Source organism: Anolis carolinensis, chromosome 2, assembly GCF_035594765.1.
Source record: "Anolis carolinensis isolate JA03-04 chromosome 2, rAnoCar3.1.pri, whole genome shotgun sequence".
Lineage (NCBI taxonomy): Eukaryota > Metazoa > Chordata > Lepidosauria > Squamata > Dactyloidae > Anolis > Anolis carolinensis.
Window position 1 is genome coordinate 45,904,113 of NC_085842.1, and position 26,235 is coordinate 45,930,347.

General features: G+C 40.6%; 1 protein-coding gene across 1 annotated transcript in view; it reads left to right on the forward strand.

The window, feature by feature from the left end:
* The window catches only part of LOC100554218 (uncharacterized), a 66,694-nt gene that overhangs the window by 18,531 nt on the left and 21,928 nt on the right, over nt 1–26,235 (forward strand). The window contains exons 5-9 of the mRNA XM_062969352.1: nt 8,571–8,842; nt 11,917–12,037; nt 12,744–12,821; nt 19,430–19,643; nt 24,734–24,942. Of these exons, the coding sequence (XP_062825422.1) occupies nt 8,571–8,842; nt 11,917–12,037; nt 12,744–12,821; nt 19,430–19,643; nt 24,734–24,942 (894 nt within the window). The remainder of the gene's footprint in view (nt 1–8,570; nt 8,843–11,916; nt 12,038–12,743; nt 12,822–19,429; nt 19,644–24,733; nt 24,943–26,235) is intronic.

A 26,235-nucleotide genomic window follows, 5' to 3' on the forward strand; every position in this document is an offset into this window, starting at 1 on the left:
CCTGGGTTTTCCTGGGGCAGGTGGCTACATGTCATTCCGATTACAGTCACCTTGAAGCCCCCAAAAGAACCCCCAATTTCCTTCATGGTGCAAGGAAATGATGCCCCAGGAGATAGGGGCAGACTCCTTGGCACCCCCGTCCCATGGCATGTCATTTCCTTGTGCCAGGAGGATGTGAGGAGGACCATAATGGTGGCTGGGTATGTTTTAAAAACTTTTTAGAGGTTCTTTTGGGATTTCGTGGGAGGGAGTGGGTGCTCTTTCAGTTTTTTTAGCTCCTGGAAACCAAGATGGCTGTGTAGATTGGGCCTGGGTACCATGTGGCACGGTCCCCGAGACCAATCCACACTGGGCCCACACCCGATAAGACCAAAGTTCTGGATCTTACCAGGTGTTTAATTAATTTGGAACAAAGCAGAACCCTGCTTTGTTCTGAATTAATTTGGTTTTACCAAGGTGTCATTTGGACACCTCCAATAAAACCCAGACTGGTCTCACTTTTAAGGCCTGTCTGGATTAGGAAAGCACCAGCTGTCTTTGGCAGAGAAGGCTAAAGCCCTTGTAAAACTACAACTCTCCATGATTCCATAGCAATGAACCAAGCACTTTAAAGGGGTGTCAAACTGTAGTAATTCTACAGTGTAGATGCCTCTTCATTGCATAGGTAGGCATGAATAATTTTCTACTGCATTCCTTGAAAATATTGGGAAATTCTGCCAAGCTTTTTCTTATCTTTGCTTTCTATCTGTCCACTAAGAAACTGCACAAAGGAAAATGTGTCCCATTCTAAAGTAAGTTCCTTCTGTAACTTACCCTCTTCTTAGGCAGAGTGTAGTTTAACAAGAGGATAGAAAGTAATCTTTTAAAGACTGTTGTTGCATGTCCTCAACTAACTTTTGACTTCTGGTGACCCTAAACCAAACCTATCACCGGGTTTACTTAACAGGGATTGTTTAAAAGTGGCTTGCCCTTGCTTTCCTCTGAACCGAGAGAGTGTGATCACTCATTGGGTTTTCATGGATGAAATGGGAGTCAAATTCTGGTCTCCAAAGTTATAGGGCATTTACAGACAACTCCAAAATCCTAGTTTTATAGCTGAGATTAAACAATCCCGAGACCTGACAGAAGATCCACACACAGTCCTGTAAGTCCTAGGAAATGCTTCCCCACCATCCTCACATCTTTTTAAGGAGATCAAAATGGGGGGGCAGATGAGGGACATCTGGAGGAAGGTGTTTTTTTTTTAATCACTTGGTTATGTGCTGTATCTCATATACACACAACTGAATATCTTAAAGAAAGACAAGCAGATTTGCTTGTGCGCATATGAGATCCTGTGCATAACAAAGTGACATCTTTTTTTCCATCGGGTTTCTATCTTCACCCAATTGTTAATTCAAACTCTCTTTAATATTACAAAGTTGAAAATAAATATTTTCAGAAAGTTCTAATTGCTTCCCACTTGTGCTTGCCTTGAGCCACCTGTGTGTCCGTGGCTCCATGTTTAACAGCCTGATCAGCTGATCAGCTGTCTCGGGCTTTTAAAAAGTGCATGTGCACTGGCAGTCCACACAGGGGGAAAGGAAGTAAAGCAAATGTTTTGTATGGCTGCAGGGACATACACTCATGCAATGGTGTGCATTTTTCAGGCCAAATCAGGTTTTAAGCACACCTTTTAAACTTGTGTTTTTCAGTTGTTAACCCAATTCCACTCGCACTTTGGCTAAATGTTGTTTAGCCCCCCCCCCCCCCCCGTTTACTTTTAACCTGGTTACTTCTGGGTTTTTAGCCATGTGTAGAAGGGCCCGTGGTCTAAAACTCAAACCATTATATCACACTGCCTCTCAAAAATAACATGAGTGAAAACAGCACCATTCTCTTTTTAAATGAATATTGAAAGAAGCTTTTTATTTACAGTTAGTGATCTTTAAAGGAAGTTTTTAGAAACATTTGGGGTGGCTTCTTAAAAAAAGTCTACCATTATCATCACTGATGGGATTTTTAAAAAAGTAATGAAAAACAAATAGCTAGTTTTAACATGTTCCTGAAAATAAACAACCACCCTTTAGAAAGCAATGTATGAACTCCTGACAATGAAGTCCTTTAAAGTCAAAACTAAATCCTGCTTTGATTCATTGCCCCATGCTGATTCTTTAGGCCCTGATCTGTTCCACTGTGAGTTTAGATTTCATCTGAACTCAGTATCTCTCAGGCTGGAGCTACACTGCCCTATATCCCAGAATAAGATCCCAGGTTATCTGCTTTGAACTGGATTATATGCGTCTACACTACCATGTATTCTGTGTCAGGGTATTGTGTATTGTGAAATGTTAAAATCAATCTGGGTTATTAGAAATGCCTTATGTGTTAGTTTTTCGGCAAGGCATTTCAGCAGTTATGGAGTTAATGAGAGTCTGCTATGATTGACGTATCACAGGACCAATGGGGTCAAGTTTGTTTTGACCGGGACTTTCTTTCTTGTTCCTGTGGAATGCAGAGGAGTGTCTTCAGGAGAGCAGTCTGGAAGAGCAGTAGAGCAGTGTCTGTGTGTGCATGAGTCGTTTCGGCAAGAGCACTCATGGAGAGAAGGACTGATTTGCTCTGTTTGTATATAGTCATGTAAATAAAGATATATTGCCATTGGATTTCCAACCGAACCCTCGTCTGCTGGAGTGTGTTTGTCCAGTGCTGTTTTTCCACACCGGGAGACAGTCTGGAGAAGGAGGTGAAGACTGGGATGGTGAATTTTTGGATTTCACTCTGCTACCCATCATCCCCTGACATTCTGGAATAAGCAGATAATCTGGGATCAGATCCTGAGATATAAGGACAGTTTAGAAAGGGCCTCTGTGTGTATTTAGAAAGCTCATGGCAGTGGGTTCAATTGCACCATTTGGAGTGCAATTGAGGCCCCTTCACACAGCTGTGTAAAATCCACATTGAACATTCTGGGTCATATGGCTGTGTGGAAGGGTCCTCCGTGATGTCTTGGGGGTACATGGGGCCTGCTCCTCCTCTTCTTCTTACGTGCTGCATGTTTATTTCCTCCTGAAATCTCCCTTATTTTTTTCAAGTGATACAGCAACATGTAACAACAGAAAAGAAGGAGGAGCCAGATTCCAGTAGGGAAGGGAAGTGGTACAGTGTGTGGGATCACAGCAAGGGGCTGAAACAGCAATGCCTCATTAACTCCCCTCTCCAAGATATCCATGACTTTTCATTAATTTAGGTATATCTGTACTTAGTTGCTTGCTTAATCCAATCACCATCCACATTTGCTGTTTTGACAAATTTGACATTACCCTACCCTAGCCGACTTTCTCCTGCTTTCTAGGACAGAAATGACACTTGGCTCAGGTTGTTTAGCCCATAGAGGTAGGAATGTAGACTGAGTTAAAGCCCCCCAAACCTTGTGCCAGTCTGTTTCTTATCTAGGTGGGCTCAGAAAAAGTGATTATCTGGTAGCTTGGTGCTAACCCCCTGCAGATTTGAAAGAAACATATCCCCTTTGTTCCCTCATCTTGACAGGGAAGCCCATGGACAACTGGGAAGAGAGAGCAGAGTGGAGATTGCTTCTTTCAGAGTCTCCCAACACAGACTAAGCACCTACCAGGCACTGGGAGGTTACTCCATGCTGGAAGACCCCCAAAGATGTACACAGCAGCTCCAGCTTTGGGTGACAGTAGTGATCACTGTCCTTAGCCTTGAAACTGGGGCTGTTTTTCTGAATGGGCATACAACAGCTCTAGCTATGGAAGGTGGTCAGTGGTCAAAATCTGCCTCTTTCCTGAAGCTGGGCTGCTATGTGAATGTGCATATGGTCCCAGACTTTGAAAGGGGATCAGCACAAGGGACTGGCAACTAGGCATACATTCTTTCTGCTCATTTTCATCCAGAGAGTCCCTCAGCTGCCCAATTGGCAAGCCTGGGGTGCACTCAGGAGTCTTGCCCCTGCCTGCACTGTATTCACATTCCCCCCCCCCACTTTTGTGAGGATCATGCAACCCTATCCTCTGCAAATGTGGAGGTCCAACTATATATTGCAAGATAAAGATACCTCATCTAGAATTGCAAAAGCCAAAATACCCCCAAATCTGAAATCGTCCCCATGGGTGGTTGAGATAGTGATGGCTTTACAATTTGATGGTTCAATATACATGAGCTTTTTATGCACAAAATTACTAACATTAATTTATATAAAATTACCTTTAGGCTATGTGTATGAAGTGCACAAGAAACAAAACTGAATTTCATGTTTAGACTTGGGTTCCATCTCCAAAGTAACTCAGTATGTATGTATATGCAAATATAGTTATTACGAAATCTGAAAAAACAACAAAAACAAACAAAATCCAAAACACGTTTGGTCCCAAGCATGTTTGATTTGGACAACAACAAAAATGTTATTTAGATATACTTCTTATTGAACCTTGCCTCTAACATTTTGAAATGTCCTTGTTTATAAAAGTCTTTGTCCTTGCAATAAAGAGACAGAGTTTTAGGAGAGGCAGGTTTTCATAGACTCACATGGAAGCACCTTTAAGTCAAAGCCACAGATTTCCTATTAGGATACTTTGGAAGAGGTTGAAGGAAGAAGGATCTTTACCAAAGACTACAGAGTGAAGGATACTGCAATCCCACAGGTCACAGCTGGCTCCACAAGAGGGAATTCAGGTACAAAACGCAAAAAAACAGCAGATGGTTGTACCCACAGGCTGGACTTACTCCCACATGTTCTCCCATCCCTCTACAGATGCTGCTCTGAACAGCTGCCAAACTAAATTATCCCACAGTAGCCTTCTGTTGTATAGCCTTTGTTTGCTTGTTGATATGCTGGAACCTGAACAGAACATATGCACAGGCCCTCAGTTAATTGTGTCTCTTTTCTAAGACCTGCTGTTCAGGTAATCTGAATTTCAGTTATAGCTGGAATCATGGTATGCTGTTTGTTGAGTTTTATTTGCCTGGGTCTTAAATATACACTTTATGTTTTTAAATTGAAACACAAAAGAAAAGTGGTTTAAATTAGAAGGGACATTAATGGTCCCTTCTAATCGTCTATACCAATGGTTCTCAACCTTCCTAATGCCGCGATCCCTTAATACAGTTCCTCATGTTGTGGTGACCGCCAACCATAAAATTATTTTCATTGCTACATCATAACTGTTATTTTGCTACTGTTATGAATTGTAATTCCACAGTTTGAAGACTTGGATGTTCCAACATGCTTTTGAACAGTAGGTTTGTTTTTATCACCATCCAGTCTTAACTATTTACTGCCCTAACCCTCAGCACTTTACCCTATTCCTGAATCTCATTGCCTTGCGTTTTTGCACATGCCTGCCTTCCCTGTAATTTCTTAGTAGCCCCACTGTTTAGTCCTGATGCTTGCTGATGTATCTTATGAATGTTATTTTACTGTTTTTGTTTTAATTTATATGCTGTCATCATATTGTTTTATCTATTGATTGGGCTTGGTCCCCATGTGAACCGCTCTGAGTCCCCTTGGGGAGATGGAAGCGGGTTATAAATAAAGTTTTTTATTATTAGTAATGTAAATATCTGATGTGCAGGATGTATTTTCATTCACTGGACCAAATACATGATATGGCCAAATTTGAATACTGGTGGGGTTGGGTGGTGGTGGTGGTGATTTTGTCATTTGGGACTTGTAGTTGCTGGGGTTTATAGTTCACCTACAATCAAAGAGCATTCTGAACTCCACCAATGATGGAATTGAACCAAACTTGGTATACAGAACTCCCATGAGCAAAAAGAAATACTAGAAGAGTTTGGTGGGCATTGACCTTGAGTTTGGGAGTTGTAGATCACCCAGGAAGCTCTGGTGTGGGCTGGTCCATGAGGTCACGAAGAGTCGGAAATGACTGAACAAATAAACAACAACACAAGTTCACCCATAAAGCACTGTGGACTCAAACAATGATGGATCTGGACCAAACTTGGTACAAATACTCAATCTGCCCAAATTGGTGGGGTTTGGGGAAAAATAGACCTTGACATTTGGGAGTTGTATTTGATGGGATTTATAGTTCACTTACACTCAAAGAGCCCTTTGAACCCCACCAATGATTAAATTTGGGCAAAACTTCCCACACAGAACCCCTATGACCAACAGAAAATACTAGTCTTTGGCGACCTCTCTGAACACCCCCCTGCAACACCCCCAGGGGTCCTGATCCCCAGGTTGAGAAACGCTGGTCTACACTGTCCTTATATCCCAGGATTTGATCCCAGATTTTCTTCTTATCCCACATTATATGGAGACACATATAATCCAGTTCAAAGCAGATAACTTGGGGCCCTTCCACACAGCCCTATATCCCAGAAGATCAAGGCAGAAAATCCCACAATATTGGCTTTGAACTGGGTTATCTGAGTTCACACTCAAACAATGTGGGATTTTCTGCCTTGATCTTCTGGGATATAGGGCTGTGTGGAGGGGCCCTGGGATTAACTCGGAAGTCCCTGAACAGACTCAGAAGCAGAGTGGGCAGATCAAAAGACAACCTAGAAAAATGGCACTACCTACAAGAATCCTCCATCTTGTGTGACTGTGGAACAGAACAAACAACTCTGCATCTGTATGCTTGCCCACAATGCCCTGCCTCATGCACAGAGGAAGAATTGTTTACAGCTACAGACAATGTGGTCTCTGTTGCCCATTTTTGGTCAAAAACTATTTAACTGCTGTGTTCCCTCTATTTTTAACAATTTTATACTTATTTATGCAGTGCTTTTGATGCAAAATAATAATAACCGGGGATGCGATCCTGGGATATAAGGACAGTGTAGAAGAGGCCTGAGATGATGAGAACAATAACAATAATACTTAGCATTTCCGGTGTCCTTTCTTAGGCTTGATACATCCCATTGTAACAATATGACATGGACAGACTATGGTATTAGAATGGCATACCCCACCATAGTTGCACTGTATTGATTTATTTTAGCTTTGGAATTTTCAGGTTTATTATTTAGATTGTGCTGAAGTTTCAGATCCCACCATTTGAAAGCCTTAACAAGATCATACTGGGAAGTAATAACACCATATTTGCAAAAGATTCCGGTAATTGCAGCACACTGTGGAAGCATGTTAGGGACTTTGGCTGCCTTTTTCATCCCCTCCTCTCGTTTATTCGACAGGCTAGGTGAAGAGGTTGAAGCGCAGATCTCATTTCCCCCTGTTTTTCTGCTTGTGAAGTCTGCCAACAGAATCCACCTTGACAAAGTCAAGGACTCCACGTTTAATGTTGAACTGAGTGAATAAATTATGCATGAAATTGTGTCGGAGTCTCTAGTGTGCAGAATTGCTCCTTTTGATATGAAAGGTTAATTCAGAAAGGAGTCCAAAATAGCTGGAAATTGTGGGGATAAGTGGATAGTATTCACTGTTGTGAGCTGTTATTACTAGAAATTGCATTCTCTCTCTCACATCCCCTGAGATTTTAGCTTTGCCAGTGAATATAAACTGCACGCAATAGAATAGCATCCAGAAGCAACAAGAGCGGATGTCCACATGCAGCAAAATATTCTAATGGTGTTTTTATTTATTATTTTTAGGGCCTTGAAATCTTCCCAAGTTCCCTATAGATGAATGCTTCCTCATTATGTCAAGAACAAGGAGTGACAAATCATAATGTACTTTATATTTGTTTGTTATTAGAATTAATCCTGTATACATTCCATATCAAAAGACATCTGGTCTCAGCTTTCACTGCATATAATATAGTTTGAATCTGCATTACAGTATTCCCTCACTACTTCGTGGTTCACTTTTCGTGGATTCGCTGTTTCACGGGTTTTCAATAAACATTAAGTCTAGTGGTGTCCAACTCTGGGGGTGGTAGTGGTGGTACTCACTCTATATCTAAGCCAAAGAGCCGACATTGTCCATAGATGCCTCTTTACTTTTTTTTTTTTTTACTACTATTCGGTTGCTTTCAGGATTGAAAAGAGAATGGCATAAATGTGAAAAACTCCTATCAACATGAGTCTAAGAGTGCATCTACTCTGTAGAATTAAAGCAGTTTACACCACCTTAACTGACATGGCTCAGTACTATGGAAACATGGCTGTTCTAGTTTGGTGAAGCACTAATACTCTATGGCAAAGAAGGCTAACACCCCTGTAAAACTATTTACTATTTAAAACTCGTTACATTAATTTTGAGATGTAACTTTGTTATGCCTCATGTTACTTAGAAATGTAACTCAATGCAGGAGCTTTTTGCATTCAAGCTCGGGAAACCCACTTGTGCTATAGTGGCATTTGCACTTTATCATGTGCCATTGACTGTGATCAGCTCACGGGCACCACTGTGGGACAAAGTCCAAGTATATCATGGTTGTAGAGGTTACAAGCTCTGACTTGGGACACGTGGATCCACCAAGCAAAAGTTATAAAACTATCTGGCAGCTGGTTTTTTTAAAGCAAGCAAGTGAAAGATGTTTGTTTTAGAGCAAGGGCACCTGACTTGTTTTTGCCTGGGGGCCAAATAACATGTGGCTGTGATGTTTTCTTTGACATGATTTTATTCTATTTGATTCCAGGAGTTTGCAGCCATGGGGGAAGATTTTGATATAGTCTTTCTTGATGCTGATCAAAGGAGCCCTGCTGAGTACTATCGCTTTGTCATGGAGAACCATTTGCTGAGGATGGATGGGATGCTCTGTGTGAGGAACGCCCTCATGAAAGGACGTGGCTACCTGGAGAATACTGCAGATGAAAATGTATTAGATGTCAAAACACTGAATCAAGTAATTAATTCCGATCCTCGCACAGAACAGGTTAGTGTGAAGCAATTAAGGCTGACGCTGACGCTGTAATAGCTCTTGCACGTTTTTGGTAGAAGTGATGTGTTTGTTTAGGCCTTTACACCTGCTTCTTTCACTCAGTGTATGTACAACCAGTAATCTATATTAAGGCTTCTCTTATTAAGAGCCTAACAGCCTGAATGGTGACACTTGGTTTCCACTCGCATCATTCCATTAATAACAACAACAAATCAGATTTTTACTTTGGTTTGCTCTACAATGCACAGCTACAGATCAATTTTGGCCACACTTGCTATTTAGACTTGGGATGATTTATTATTATTTAATTTATTTCCAGCCTTCCTCCCAGTTTGAAAACCAAAGTAAAAATCTGATATCAGCTCCACCTTAAACCATTAAAAATTATTCGTACAAAAATTAAATACAATTAAACTAACTTAGACTTAAAATCACTAAAGTAACAAAAACATGATATCCCACCCACCAATAAAAAAAGGTTTTCAGCAACAATAGGCAAACTTTGTCCCCTTTCCCTAGAAAAGTGCATGAACCTTGTTTTAGGAAGGGCATGGACAAACTGTACCAGGTTTAGAGAAGGGCAACATCAATTATAATTGATATAGAGAACAAATGATTTATTGAGGGCATATTGAAGACACGACGTGATTGCACTACTGAAACATCTAAAAGCCTACCACAGAAAAGAGAGTGGATGTGTATTTTCTGTTGCCCCAGAAAGTAACACCAGGTCTAATTGTTTTTTTGTTAAAAATTGAACATTAGAATGAGATTCTTGACAATAAGAGTGGTTGGACGATAGTACCCATTTCAAAGAGAGATAGTGGCATCTCCTTCTCTGGGTATCTTATCTTCAAAAAGATTCTTGACAGCTGCCTGTTGGGGTGCTTTAACTGGAGATCCTGCTCTGAACAGAGAGTTAGACCCGATAGGCTATGGAGCTTCTTCCAACTCCATGAGTCTGTAAACATGGTATGATGAAAATATTATAGGTTATGGTTGACATCACATAAATGATACCATTCATATCATAAACAAATAATCAACTCCCATTAGCCCCAGATCTGGCTGGGCTGCAACTTGTTTACAGATGGCTCAGCCTTCTTAATGGGCTGCAACTTTCATCATCCCCAGCCTGCCTAGTGAAGAGGTAAGCCTTGCAAGTAGGCTGATCCATCTGACTGGTTTGGAGGAGAACTGTGCCCTCTGTCATGGCTAGGAATCACACAGCTCTCTGGATGTGGCTGAACTCCCACCATCCTCTATCAAACCCCACCAGTATTTTAAGTTAGATCATGAAGGGCATGTTACCATGTTTGATTCGGATCCATTGTGGGTGGGATTTACACAGCTCTCTGGATGTGACTGGACTACAACTCCCATCATCCTCTGTCAGTCCCCCAAAAACTCTGCCAGCAATTTTGTTGGTTCGTGAAGGGTACATGTACTAAATTTGATCCAGATCCCTCAAGCCATATAGGAGTCTTTATGATTCAAATCAACTAACCAACCAATCAATAAATAAACATGTATACCTTGATTTTTATATAGAGAGTAATTAAGTATGATGAAGATTGCTTAAGATTTCTCTATGCCAGATCTGAATACAAGAGATTTATGCATTAGGCTCTTGGTATCGGTTGGGTTTTGGTTCCAGGACCTCCCATGGATACCAGAATCATAGATGCTAAAGTCCCATTATATTCAACAGTGTAGCTAAATGGTAGCCTTTATATCAAATCAAGTTGATTATTGAATCTGTTGATACAGAACCTGTCGACATGGGGGCTGACTGTAAGATATTTAAACTAGTAGGTGAAGTTCTCTCAAAGTTATTACCATACTAACTTAAAGCTGTTGTTGAAATCCTGCATGGAAGACATAGCTACAATGATGTTGCTATGATTCATCTCCCTATCTGACCCTTCAAACCCAGGGGGAGGGGCTGTTTCTGCTCTTTGCACTGCAGCTTGCCAATAGGTTGGGTAGATATTAAAGTTATGTATTCAGGGTAAACCTTGACCCACTTCGTGTCCCAGATTTCGGTGGGGACCTCAATCCATTTTTCAGAAGCCTCCTGAAATTGGGAGGTCACATATCTCTTTTCATTCTGGGGTGCTGAAAAATCCATTTTCTACCAGCTCATTATGGGGGGAAGGCTTCCCAGGCTCCGCTTCCTGCATACTTTAAGGAGGCTTCTTCTAACCTGCTGTTTTTTTTTCTACTCTAGAGGAGGCGCTTGGCTGCAGGCACTGGCAGATGTGCATGCTTTCTGGACCTGCACACCACACATGCATTCTCCTTGGAAAGAGAGTGTGTGTGTGGTTTACAGGACCAGAAAGCGCATGCCTTCAATCCCAGTTTGAAGCTAAGTTAAATGCTCAGTGTAGAGGGGGAAATGGTGAGTTTTATAAATGTCCAAGAGTGAAGGAGGCCATCCTTTCCGAATGCCAACCCCGGGTGAGGAGTTAAGGTGAGTCCCCTTTCTTCTTACCTGCCCTGCTGGGGCACCAGCTCGCAGCTGAGGAAGAGGAGGAGGAGGCAGCGGAGGAGGGGCAGAAGAGTTTGGGGAAACTGAGTCTTCTCTTGCTAGTGTGGGGCCTGCTCTGGCCACCCACTGCAGCCTCTGCATGGCCTCCTTGATGAGGTTCCCAGAAAGGATTGAGCTGCTGGAGGAGCCACTGGGGGTCATTGCTGCACACCTCCTCCTCTAGAGTAAGAATTTCTTACTCTAGAAGAGGCGATTAGCTGCAGGCACTGACAGTCGCATGCTTTCTGGACTTGCACACCACACATGCACTCTCTTTCCAAGTAGTGTGTGTGTTTGTGTGTGTGTGTGTTTGTGGGTGTGTTGTGCAGACCAGAAAGCACACACGCCTGCTAGTGCCTGCAGCCAAGTGCATCCTCTAGAGTAAGAGGAGGTGCTTGGCTGCAGGGATTGGCAGGCCCACACACTTTCTGGGCCTGCACGCCCCCCCCCCACACACACACACACTCTCTTTCCAAGGAGAGTGCATGTGTGACATGCAGGCCCAGAAAGTGCATGCACCTTCCAGTGCCTGCAGCATAGTGCCTTCTCTAGAGCAAGAAATTCTTGATCTAGAGGAGGCATCTGGCTGCAGGTACTAGCAGGTGTGCACGCTTTCTCTCCCAGTCTACACCACGCCAGCCAGACACACACATTTTCCATTCCAATGCATTTTAAGAAGGTTTCCCACTTCCAGGTAAGGAAGAGCAGTGACCTCCTGGACGAGGAGAGCCGTTTTCAAGGTTTGCTTTTTGTTTGTTGGTGTATTAATAAAAAAGATTTAACTGTGATGCCAAAAAGCAGACTTGGAGCCGGGTTCGGCTCCTGCTTGCTTTGATGGTGAGTTGATTTTCGTACTGGGGGAGGGGTTCCCGTTACGTGCTCCCAAAGTACTGAAACAAATGAAAGAAATGAAGGAAACGGGAGAAATTAATTTAACTCACCACTCTCATGGATATGCCGTCCTTCAATATCTCACTCATGAGTGGCTGGTGCAGCTACTTGGCTTTTAAGGTGAGTTTGAGGGACATTTACTTCTATTGTGCCATTGGTGTAAATGTGAGCTAGCTTCATGAGGTTGCAATTCTAATTTATAACCTTATAAATATTGAACTGGATTCCAGCTTATGTTTCTTAACATATCATCCATGAACTCCTAAAACGTCCAGAGGATTTCCCCCCTTCAATTTCTTTTTTGTTTATTTTGAAAACCATAATTATGTCAAAATTATGTTATTATACTATTGCTTTATTCCAAAAAGATTTTCAGTGGTGAGGGATGCTAACATACCTGATCAGGTAACCAGTGATTATCAACCTTATTTTTAACGCTCCTTTCAGCATCAGTGAAATTAAGTTGTGTTGTTCTTACCATTTCCTGAACTGTGCTTTCATTCATTTAGGTAATTTTACCTGTTCAAGGAGGCTTGATTCTTCTGCGAAGGCAATCCCTCTGTATTCATGGAGAGACCAGTCCAAGAGTATGTGTGTGCATCTCTCAAAACAATTTGTTAAAGCAGTAGCCCTGTTTTTTGGATTGTCTTTTCTTATACATTCTTGTAGCTGACTTGCTACTAAGGCAGACCTGTGTTTTCTTTCCTACTTCTCTCATGCCACCAGTTAGATAGGCATTAGGCTTGATCGATCCATGAAAAATTTGATTCTAAACTCGTTTCAAAACTAGAGGGGGCATTTTTTCGTTTTTGTTGCTAATAACGAATTTGGCCCCCAAAATTTTTCAAAATTAACGAAAATTCGTTATTTTCGAAATTAATTCGTTAATGGCGGACGCGCATGCGCGGTGGCCCAAAAACAGCCCAAAGGGGGGGGACTTAGGGGGCTCTCCCGCCCTCATTTTTTGAGTGATCTTCTTCAAACTTGGTACAGTGGTAGAACACATTTAACACTGATAGCTCACCAAAATGTGGAACGTTTCCCTTATCCTCTGATTTTTGGCAAATTTTCATAGCTTTTATAATAAACCATTTTTTAATAATTGCAGAAATCTGTTCCTGGTTTGAAAGTCTTATTTCCTGTTAAATTGGGTTGTCTTTACTGTGAAAGTCATTGCTCTACTTCAGAAACTTTGTTTTTGTGGCTGAAACTTTGTTAAATTGGTGTAGTCCCCGGCTGAGACACAAGCAGCCCCGCTTGTGTTTGAGAGCGGTGAAGGGACAAAGGCACCCCCCCTTCTTTCCCCAAAAGGAGTTGTATTTTGTACAGGGAAGTATGGGATATGCAACTCTTTCCCAAACTTGGCTTAGGATTATCAGGAAGCGTCCCTGGCTGAGACACAAGCAGCCCCGCTTGTGTTTGAGAGCAGTGAAGGGACAAAGGCACCCCCCCTTCTTTCCCCAAAAGGAGTTGTATTTTGTACAGGGAAGTATGGGATATGCAACTCTTTCCCAAACTTGGCTTAGGATTATCAGGAAGCGTCCCTGGCTGAGACACAAGCAGCCCCGCTTGTGTTTGAGAGCAGTGAAGGGACAAAGGCACCCCCTCTTCTTTCCCCAAAAGGAGTTGTATTTTGTACAGGGAAGTATGGGATATGCAACTCTTTCCCAAACTTGGCTTAGGATTATCAGGAAGCGTCCCTGGCTGAGACACAAGCAGCCCCGCTTGTGTTTGAGAGCAGTGAAGGGACAAAGGCACCCCCTCTTCTTTCCCCAAAAGGAGTTGTATTTTGTACAGGGAAGTATGGGATATGCAACTCTTTCCCAAACTTGGTTTAGGATTATCAGGAAGCGTCCCTGGCTGAGACACAAGCAGCCCCGCTTGTGTTTGAGAGCAGTGAAGGGACAAAGGCACCCCCTCTTCTTTCCCCAAAAGGAGTTGTATTTTGTACAGGGAAGTATGGGATATGCAACTCTTTCCCAAACTTGGCTTAGGATTATCAGGAAGCGTCCCTGGCTGAGACACAAGCAGCCCCGCTTGTGTTTGAGAGCAGTGAAGGGACAAAGGCACCCCCTCTTCTTTCCCCAAAAGGAGTTGTATTTTGTACAGGGAAGTATGGGATATGCAACTCTTTCCCAAACTTGGCTTAGGATTATCAGGAAGCGTCCCTGGCTGAGACACAAGCAGCCCCGCTTGTGTTTGAGAGCGGTGAAGGGACAAAGGCACCCCCTCTTCTTTCCCCAAAAGGAGTTGTATTTTGTACAGGGAAGTATGGGATATGCAACTCTTTCCCAAACTTGGCTTAGGATTATCAGAAAGCGTCCCTGGCTGAGACACAAGCAGCCCCGCTTGTGTTTGAGAGCAGTGAAGGGACAAAGGCACCCCCTTCTTTCCCCAAAAGGAGTTGTATTTTGTACAGGGAAGTATGGGATATGCAACTCTTTCCCAAACTTGGCTTAGGATTATCAGGAAGCGTCCCTGGCTGAGACACAAGCAGCCCCGCTTGTGTTTGAGAGCGGTGAAGGGACAAAGGCACCCCCTCTTCTTTCCCCAAAAGGAGTTGTATTTTGTACAGGGAAGTATGGGATATGCAACTCTTTCCCAAACTTGGCTTAGGATTATCAGAAAGCGTCCCTGGCTGAGACACAAGCAGCCCCGCTTGTGTTTGAGAGCGGTGAAGGGACAAAGGCACCCCCTCTTCTTTCCCCAAAAGGAGTTGTATTTTGTACAGGGAAGTATGGGATATGCAACTCTTTCCCAAACTTGGCTTAGGATTATCAGGAAGCGTCCCTGGCTCGGATCCCTTGTTTCCAAAAACACTTTTGCGTGGAAAAAAGAAAGGAGAAAGCCCACCCCGCCCGCAAGAAGAAAAATGGCGCCAGGAAAAAAACACCCACAGGACAGCCCTTTGCAAAAACAAAAGAAAAAGAAAGACCCAACTAACCCACACCACCCAAACTCAGCCAGCCACCCCACCTTTTCTCCCGGTCTTCACACAGCCATGCTGTGACGCAGCAATCTTTCCTGCCTGCCAGTGCCTGCACCAAAATCTCCCTTCCACCCTCTCCAAAATTCCCAGTGCGACTGAGCCACGAGGCGTGTGCACGCTCAGGACGTCCTACCAGCCCCTCCCCCTGGTTAAACGTGCTCTCTGATTGGCTACAAGGTGCAAACAACACGCTAGATTGCCCCAGTGGACTTAAACAAGTTTGGATGATTTGCCAAAGCATTTTTTAAAAACGAAAAAAAAGGCGCCATAACGGAAAACGGCCAATCGCGGTTCGAAACCGCGATATCCAGGCGTGTAGACAACCAAGGTTCGATATTGCTTCAAAACAAACGAAAATAACGAATCAATAACGGTAAACGGGGAAAACGAATTATTTGAGCAAGCCTAATAGGCATCACGTGAAATTGGAATGTGTGGAAGTATATATATATATATATATATATATATATATATATATCTAGCATATATGAAATTTAAAATATGTGATTGATTTGCCTCTTGTCTTACTATAGCCCCAAAATATAATTTGCTGTTACTCATTTCAGTCATTAAGAAACAACAACTGCTGTTTCTTGTTCCTTTCCTACAAGTTTTCATTACATTTGTTTTAAGTAAAATGGAAGATTTTATAGAAAAATGTATACAGTGTAAAGACAATATGATACATAAATATAAAAACGCCTCTAATATGCATATAAATGTTCTTAAAATGTAATTTTGCAAATAATTAGAAGATGGGATTTTTGCATCAATAAAATGACTTTATGCCCAATCCACAAATTACATATTTTGAAGCATACCTTTGTTAAGCCCTCGTCAGAAAATCTCCCAGTAATTTGTTACATCTAAGTATGTTAAAATTACTTTGAAACATTAATAAAAGATCACATTTTTGGAAACACAACATGATCTGCACTGCAGAAATAAAAATAATTTTCATAGCCTTCAGCTTTCAGTGTTGAAATCAGCAAGTTGCTTCCAAGAAATTGTATTTACATTGCCATGACACAAAGGCAATTTTTGTGAATCTCTTCTAGAAATATTTAATGTTTCCAAATTCCTGCTTGCTAAGAGAGATTCTGCTCGGGTGCACTTAAAACAAAGAAAAGACCAAAGACAGTACTGAAGTGCCAGATAAATTTTACTTTTATTGAAGGAAGAAAAGCCCTATGAGTGTTAATAAATAATCTGAAACCTAATTATGCTTCTACCAAAGAATCAGTCCTCCCCTATGCTTCATCTCCACAGTTATACAAAGAAGCTTGACCATAGCTTCTGCATATACTTGCAAAAGACCTTTTACTTAATAGTTTCCTAAAGTACTAGGTTGCTGGGGTGTGTGTGTGTGTGTGTGTACCGAGATGTGCTGCCATACATACCGTATATACTCGAGTATAAGCCGACCTGAATATAAGCCGAGGCACCTAATTTTACCACAAAAACTGGGAAAACTTATTGACTCTAATATAAACTGAGGGTGGGAAAGGCAGCAGCTACAGGTCAATTTCAAAAATAAAATAGATATTAATACAATTACATTATTTGAGTAGGTTAAATGTTTTTGAATATTTATATAAAACTGTAATTTAAGATAATAATACTTTAATAAGATAAGACTATCCAACTCTGAATACCTATATACTCAAGTATAAGCTGACCTGAATAGAAGCTGGCCAGGATCCTCACTCGAGTATAAGCCAAGGGTAGCTTTTGCAGCCCTAAAAAAGGGCTGAAAAACTAGGCTTATACTCGAGTATATACAGTATATAGACTCTATTCCTACATTTAGATCAACATGTAAAGATTTGGAGAGGAAGGTAGCATAATGCTCCCCTCCAGATAGTCAGTTATCCATCTTGATTGATTTTCCATCCTGGATCATGAGCTGCTAAAAAAGTTCATTGGGATTTTTTCTCCATGGTTTGGTCTTCCTATTAGTCATAAAATCTAAACTGCCAAATACTTGCTTTTGTAACCTACCAAAATGAGCAAAACCTAAGCTATTAGCAGTGATATTCTTTTGTTGTAGCTCAGCCTACTCCTACCCTTAAATTAAATAACCGATCCTGGAGTAATCTATCAATCACATGAATTAATAATTTAATTAATATGAAAGTTCCTTCTAGTGCAAGGAAAGTCAAGTCTCAAACTATCAAATGACAACTGTCTCTTGCCCCCTGGTCTTAAATACATGTGGTATATTTTTTAAAGGAACATCAAGGAACAGTCCTGTGATTCCTAGAACAGCTGGTATGAAAATGCCTTTCCCCTAGCAAACTGGGGGAGAGGGTCATTTCCCAGTTATCTCCCAGGAGGGAGAAGCTCTGTTACCACTGTCCTGCCAGACATGGAGGCCAGAAATGGTCATTCTGGATACCTTTTTGAAAAATGAAAGATTAATTGAATTCTCATCTCCTCATATTGGCAATTAATTTGGTAGATCTGGGCATGGTGACACATGTTATGATTACTTTCCATTTGGATTTCTGTAACACACTTTATCTGGATCTAGCATTGCATACTATTCAGAAACTGCAATGGGTCCACATTCCTGCAGCCAGAGTTCTGGTTGGATCTGATTACAGGGCGCATGTAACTCCCACACGGCAGCAGCTTCACTGACTATCATTACATATCTGGGCAGAATTCAAAGAACTCATTATGACTTTTAAAACCTTAGCTAGTTTGGCCAAACTGTCTGAAATACTGGGTCTCTATTAAGATTTTTGAGGAAGGGCTTTCTCTTGGTTCCACCAAGAGAAAGGCATTTTTGGTGTGAACTGGTGGATGCTAATATGCTATAAAATGCCCTCCACTGTAATGCTCAGTTGGTCTCACTTTTGGTTTCTTTCCAATGACATTTTTATTATAGGCAGAGGCTTTTGGCACCTAACTAATTCTGGCAAAAGGCTATTTTAATGAAGTGCTTTTTTCGTCTTCTATTACGTTTTATGGGTTTTGGAGTGTTTTAATAGAATTCTTTAATTATTTTTAAACTTTTGTATTTGTGAGATATTTGTTATCATATTCTTTTAAGTTCTTGTAAGTCAACTTGTTTCCCATGTTAGGAGAAATATGGAGTATAAATAAATAAAATGTGCACTGGGGAATGTTGATGTTTCTAAGAATGGCTGGTGACTGTGATGCCAGTGGGACAATGCGTCCACTCTGGGTTCAGCATCTTAGGTAGTTCCCTTAAATTCAGAGCTAAAATTTGGAGTGGATTCATCACTTCATTGGCATTAAAACCAATAATTGATATAGCTCCTTCCCTCCTATTTGAAAATATGACAGGAAGAAATGGAAGAAAAGAGGACAAACCAAAAAGTCAAAGGGGAAATATCTCTCAGCTGGCAACTGCCATGCCAATCCTCCCTGTGACATCTCCGGTTTAACTTTTCCATTTTTGACAGTCCAATTCTCAAACTAAGTACAATTTAGTGTTCTTCCAAGTGTAGCGTACTTGCCCCATGCCTACTCAATGGGCAAATAGTTGATAATGGCCACTTGGGAAGTTTACATTATAATCTTTTTTAAAAAAACTTTCTACATCATGAATATTCTGAATGGAAAGCCATGTTTACTTACTTGCTTACTCATTTGTTCCCTGTCTTTCTCCAATGAGTTCAAGGTGGTAGATAGGCTCTCCTGCTCTGAGGCAGAGCAGCTGCAGAAATGGTTGAGACAAACAGTTCTGGAAAATGTGTTGTCGAAGGCTTTCATGGCTGGGATCACAGGGTTGTTGTATGTTTTCTGGGCTGTATGGCCATGTTCTAGAAGTATTCTCTCCTGACGTTTTGGCCACATCTATGGTAGACAACCTCTGAGGATGCCTGCCATAGATGTGGCCAAAACGTCAGGAGAGAATACTTCTAGAACATGGCCATACAGCCCAGAAAACATACAACAACCCAGTTCTGGAAAACACTCAACAGAGAGCCATGACCTGAATCAATAAACCCTTTTAAGCTGAACTTGCAAGGACAGAACTGTGTTGTGTATAGTTATCTCTGTACTTGAAATCTATGGCTAATCCACATGGGGGCAGTATGTATACAGTCATTTCTTGCAAAAGGCTTGTTGAGATTTCTAATCACAGGAAGATACAAAACTCGTCTTAATATGTTTCCTTGAAAAGGTTGCTCCTTTGTGTCGCAATGAACTTTTCTGTTTCTGCTCCCAAAGGGTGTAGTGAAAGATGAAGTGTTTTGGGGCTTCCGTGGATGTCGCATCCTTGACCGCCTGCAACTAGATGGAAAAGTCGCATATATCACTGGTGGAGGTCAGGGGATTGGGCGAGCCTTTTGCCATGCATTGGGTGAAGCAGGTGCCAAAGTTGCTGTTGTGGATCTGATTCCTGCAAAGGCAGATGCAGTGGCACATGAGCTAAGCCTCAAAGGTATGGAAGGGAGAAAACCTGTAGATAATTTCCTGTTTCTGGTCCTCCTGCTCAAAAAGAAGTAGTACTCTATGTAACAAAGATATTAATGACAAGAGAAACTATGCTGGACCTAATCATTTTTTTTGAACTACAAATCCTATCCTAATCTAGAGGGCTAGTATGGTATAGTTAAATGGAAGGCAGACAACTTCTCCCATAGCATGCAATTATCCTTAAATACATAGTGTTACAAATGAAATTTTTACTTAGAAGTCACTTCCACATTTTCAATATCACTTATTCCCAAGTTTGTACAGGATAAATGGCATGCAGTTTTTTTCTTTTTAATTCTTTGATATTGCTTGATCATTGGGCATGTGTCTGATTGATCATACCTAAGACACTCAACTGCATAGGGGTCTTGGTGGTCCAAATAGTCTGATCATGTTCTGGGATCCATGTTTTGAATCTCCCAGTTCTTTCATCCAGTGGTCATTATTCTTATATTTCTAAAACAAAATCACAGATGCCAGGAGATTATTTTTTCCTGAATAGTCTCCAGAATTATCTATATTTGTTGGTATTTATGCCTGGAAATGCAAACATGTCATAAAATGCAGCTGCTCTGATTTGGCAGGACAGTCTCAAACTAACTCTCTGTCACCCACTTTTTCAGCTGCTTTTAAAATAGCCCAGTTTTTTTCCCCTCCTCTTACTTTTTCCACCTGTTAGTCAACTTATTTCAGTTACCATAAACTGAGTTCAAAGTGCAAAAATAGCTTGCACTCAGTTAATTCAGTAGGCAGGAGAGTAGAGAGTATAATCTTTCCCTTCCCAGTACAATGTGGCAAAAACAAACCACTACAGTGTTTTGCTTGTGTTTTGCTCTCATTTAAAACCTCTGCCATCTTATTTCTTGACTACATATATATCCCAGTTTTCATCTGTGAAATGTTAGAGAGTATGGTATGTGCCTGATAGTGAAGAATAGGCAGTGCATTACAGTATAGGCATCATGGAGCCCCTGGTGGCGCAGTGGATTAAAGCCTTGTGCTGGCAGGATGAATGACTTGAAGGTTGAGTTGCTGACCTGAAGGTTGCCAGTTCGAATCCAACCCGGAGAGAACGTAGGATGAGCTCCCTCTATTAGCTCCAGTTCTATGTGAGAGAGGCCTACTACAAGGATGGTAAAAACATCAAGACATCCGGGCATGCCCTGGGCAACATCCTTGTGGACGGCCAATTCTCTCACACCAGAAGCGACTTGCAGTTTCTCAAGTCACTCCTGACATAAAAAAAAAATAGGCATCACGATTCATTGTAGCAAATACAAAGTATAAAATTTTTAATTTTTGTAGTCCCCCAAAGCCATCAGAAACAAAACACCTTGCTTCTCTGGCTTCTGGGCTGAAATCCAAAACACTTGAAGGGCTGAAGTTTACCCATGCATGATCAAGACTCAGAAGTAAAACAGCTGCTGAATAAGGAAGAAATGAAACTGCTGAAAAAGGTTCCTTGGAAAGGACACTCAATCAGAGATATTTTAGCACCAGAAGTGGGGTTTGCTTGGATTTTTTTTCTTGTATGAATCTACTCTTGTTTATCCCTTCCCCAAACTTTTCTAAATTCAGCAGCTGAATTTTGAAGGAAGCAAAACCTGGGGCATCCTTAGTTGTGGATGTAATGCCTTGGTGAATGCCATTATAAGCCCTTTCTGTGCTGTTCAGCATTTTCTTTTCCAAGCATGGCTTTGGGAAGATGCTTTATAAGATTCTATTTAGGTCGGTAATGGAGAGATCAGAGATAGAATTATTGTTTTGTGGAAAGAGTAGGGAGGAGGCTGACCTGCAGGCTAAAAGATATTCTGCACAATAACACTGCTTTTAAGGTGAGTTTTCTAAAGGCACTGCATCAACTCTTTGTTGGTAAACAAGGACTAACACAGCCGAACAGTATGCCTGTTGCCTAGCAGAGATGAGTCAGCCAGGAAAGCAAATTACCCTATATAGAATTCTTCACTGGGGTACTTGAAGAAAAAATAACATACAATGAGGCATGACTGACGGGAACAGAGGAGAGCAATCTTTTGTTAACAGGTTCTATATAATACACATCAATCAGCCAGAAAAAGAAGGTGTTCCATACAATAAATCATGTGTCAGCTATGGCATTTAAGACTTTCCTAACAAAGTACAGCCAAACAGAAACTCTGCTCTCTTTCATATTTATGCCATCAAAGGACACATCATTGCCTGTATAACCACAACAAACTGAGGCCAGTTTGAACCATTCAGTGCCAGTTTATTACCTTCATATGCATTGTATTTTTAGCATATGCCCTTGGAACGCATTTTAATATTGTTGCCTCTATAAAATGATAGTGTAGCCTCACAAGAGGACATGGATCTGTGGCATACTAGTCTGCTGATTTTCTCATGTTGAGAGGACAGCTAACATTAAAGGATCTTTGGCCTCTAACTTTTGGTTTGTCCCTGCTGCTATCTTCCCTGAGGCTACCTAAATATTGTGAACTGCAAATAATTTCTAGCTCCAGCTTGCTCATTAAAACATATAAGCGTGTGCGCCTCACAATTCAGCTCAAGCCAACAGAAAGGCTTATTTGACACAGGTCCTGAAACCAAGCTGAGATTTGGAAATCTGAAGATTTGTGCTTCCCACTGACTATCGCTGGGAATCAAAGAACAATTAGCATTTTGTTTATCAGAACTGTATTTGCAGGCATAAGTAGCTCTTTAAGAGAATTTGCATCTGTGAAACTTTAGACAAATACATGCAGTAACTTTAAACAAATACATGCAGAAAACCCCAAATTGTAAAAAAGCAAACCTTGATGTAGTGCAGTTGCAGAACCACTTGTGCAAAACAGCTCAGGAACTAACAGTACTCCTGAGAAGCCCTGGACTAATCCAATACTAGTTCACCTGTCTTACTCTAGTGCAATGGCATAGTTGGATACTGGCTTAAGGATGAAACAGACAGACAGTAACAGTAATTGAAGGCAAGAATTTTCTCCAGGCATATTTAGGCGCAATGCACATCTCAGTGCCAATGGAAGTCAAAGTAAGGACATACCTGGAAAATGTAGCTACCTTCTTTCTTAATTTCCTGAAAAGGGATTCACATGCACTATCCATAGTGATCCTGCAAATCCAACCCAGGAATAAACAGAGGGCAACAAAGGTGAAACTTATTTTCTGAATACTATGGATGGACTTTCAGCTATTGTTCATTCTGGCTGGGGGATTGTGAAGGTGTAATTCAAAAAAGAGGTTTTATTTTATGTGGGATTGGGGTTTTGGGTGTGTGTATGGTCTGTCATGTGTAATATGTCATGTTCTGTTGTTTGAATGTTATGGTGAACTCTGACATTTTTTTAAAAAATATATATGAGTAGAAAGCTTAGACTGAGAATAGTGGATAACATGTGGAAATAGCAAGACTACTATATGTTTTTTGTTAAGTTACTGATAATAATAAGCACTCAATGTCAGAATTAACTGATTGATTGACTAATGTAAATATGCATATATACATCAAAATTATTGTTACATGACTATATCTGCTATGATTTGTTGTTCTGTTATGTACCATAACTATAATAAACTGTTTACCCCCCAAAAGTAACTTTCCTAAGATCTGGGGAAAGTACATTTTTGAGAAAGCAAATGTCACATTTCACACTGCATTCTGAAGACACAATTTTGGAGTCTTAATCTTGTTTCTTAAAAACAGAAGGGAATGTATAATTTGAATGCCAATGCTCAGACTTCACTTCAAATCTAGGTATACAATATCAAGAGCTCTTATTGCTCTTGTCCTTGTGAGATCAGATATTTCCATTCTTAGATTCATTTACATCCATTATTATTCCTGGGACTCTTCCTTTAACTCATTCTCTTTTCAAACTAAAAAATATTCTTAGAAGACCCAAGTTTATGTTCGAACAGCAGCAAGAAATATTCAAACACTTGAGCAAAAGGGTGGTAGTTGTGATCATTTGCCAGTAGATGGTGCAGTGTTCATAGGGACCACCAAAATCAAAAAGGTTGGATGAAATTGGTTATGTGTATAATGCTTTTGATATAAGCACAAACTTATTATTGTTCATTGACCTTTTAAAAAAGATAGAAATAAAAATTTAAAAGGCAAACTTGACCACCAGTTTCAGGAGGAAGGCAGGATATAAAATATATATTTAAAACAGGCAAGGATTCATACATTGTTCAGTACAGGTTTAATTTCCCTTATCCAGTAATCTGAACTATCCAAAACCCAAAATGTGTTGTTGCAAGCCTTCCACTTCCACTGAGTTTTTCCTCAAGGAGCCCTGAAGGGGGAAGGAGAAGAGAAGGAAAGGAGAGAGGACTTCTTTCACACAAGGCTCCTGTAAAAAGCAGATATCCCAAATGGTTGTTGTATGTCTTTCGGGCCACACAGCCCGAAAGACATACAACAACCCTGTGATCCCGGCCATGAAAGCCTTCGACAACACACAGATATCCCAAATGTTTCCATGCTTATCTTCTGCCCAGCCAATGGCAGCATGTGTCATGGCAGATGACCTAGAAATAGGCGAGCATGGAGTGACTCCATTGGCAATCAGTTGTATCCAATCCACATGAAAAAGACTCATGCAATGGCAAAAATCTTCTCCTTTCCTGATGCTTTGCAAAAAGGCAGAAATACATGGGAAAATGTCTCAGAGGGCTTCTTTTTCCTGCTATCCCTCATTCACTATGCATATGCAGATGCAGGTATTGGAAAAACCTAGAAGAAATCCCAAATCCAAAAACTTCTTTCCCAAGTGTCTTGTGTGAGAATTTGGAAATATGTTACCATCCATCCCACATAGGCCATAGTTTGCAGTCTCAATACTATACATCTGTAAACAAACACGGTATCACTTCTTTGAAAACCTGTGGATAGTAATTTCTAATAATGATGTTTAGAAAATTGTGAAAGATTTATATAATCTGAAAAGAAACCACAGTATATTATTTTTAATATCACACTGCAAATGGGGATGGGGTGAACCAGAAGAAGGATTAAAGTGCATTTTCTGTTTGTTTTCTTTTTATTTTAATTAGGGATAAAAAGCATGGCTGTTGTGGCAGATGTAAGCAAGCCAGAAGATATCCAGAAGATGCTTGATAAAGTTGTGGCTAAGTGGGGCACAGTCCATATTGCATGTAACAATGCAGGGATCAACATGAACTCCCCGAGCGAAGAAACTTCTCTGGAGGAATGGGACAAAACTTTTAGTGTGAATTTACGAGGCTTGTTTTTGTGCTGCCAAGTGAGTATTGCATCCTCAGTGTTGTATATAAATATGTCCCTCATTTTTAACAATGGCAAACAATTTTGGCCCTGTCAGACACAATGTTGGCAAATTCACAATTTCTAGCAACAATAATATGTCAGCATTATTGACTCTATTAGTTATTACCATGTAGGGTTGCAAATCTTCAATTATTTTGTCTTTGCATTTGAATACAAGTGATTAATGTAGTTTTCTTCCTGTTGCTAGAGAAAATGAGTATTTTTACAGAGTATCATTTCAGTATCTAATCATTCTGAAATATTCAAGATAATTTTTGTGTGCAGACAACCACATGGCTTTTTGTGCAAAGTCCATACTTGCAAAAATACATTTTCTGCACAGAAAATGTTGTGTAAAAACTCTCTCAGTGTGTAGGTGAAGCACAAAAAGCCACATGTTTCACTGGACTGAAAAATCCTCTGGAATACTTTGTTATATTTGGATACTGAGAGGAAAATGTACAAAAGTCATGCCGCTCTATTCTTCTTCTTGACAGGGCTTCATGACTGTCAGACTGTCATTTTGATTGGGATATGAATACTAGAGAATATTCTTTCCACCCCTATTACCATTACTGCTGTATTGCTTCAAAGCCACCTCAACACATCAAAATAGTAGCTCTAAATTGTAGCCAGTTCAGGACATTCAACATAGGGATGCTACATACTTTGCTGATCTATGCATCCCTGTTATTTTCTGAAAACTTAAGAGGTGTAGACCAAGCAATTATTTTTAAAAAGCACTTGAATAGTTAATTTTAAATGTGCAATTAATTGTTGCTTGATTTTGGAATATTTGCATATACATAGTGAGATGTGTATATATTTCGTCTAAACACGAAATTAATTAATGTTTCATATATATTTAATACACATAGCTTGAAGGCAATTTGATAACAGTATTTTTAAAAAATTGTGTATGAAACACCGAATATAAAGGTCTCAACCACCACTGTGGAGAATTTAAGATTCTGGACTATTTCAAATTTTGACTTTTGGAGTAAGAGATATTCAACCTGTAACAACAACTATGTGATCTTGGGATCTTATTGAAGCTTACCTTTTCCTACCTCACATGACTATTGTGCAGGTAAGAAAGGGCTTAAAAAACTCTGCATAAGATCCAGAACTGCTGACAAGAAGGGGATGATAAAATAAACAAACAAAAATGACACACCAACACATCACGCTTAGAATCGAAGTCTACTATTTTCCAGTTTGCCTTTGGGAGCCACTCCAGAAGAGAGCTAAAGTGGTCATAGAAACTTTC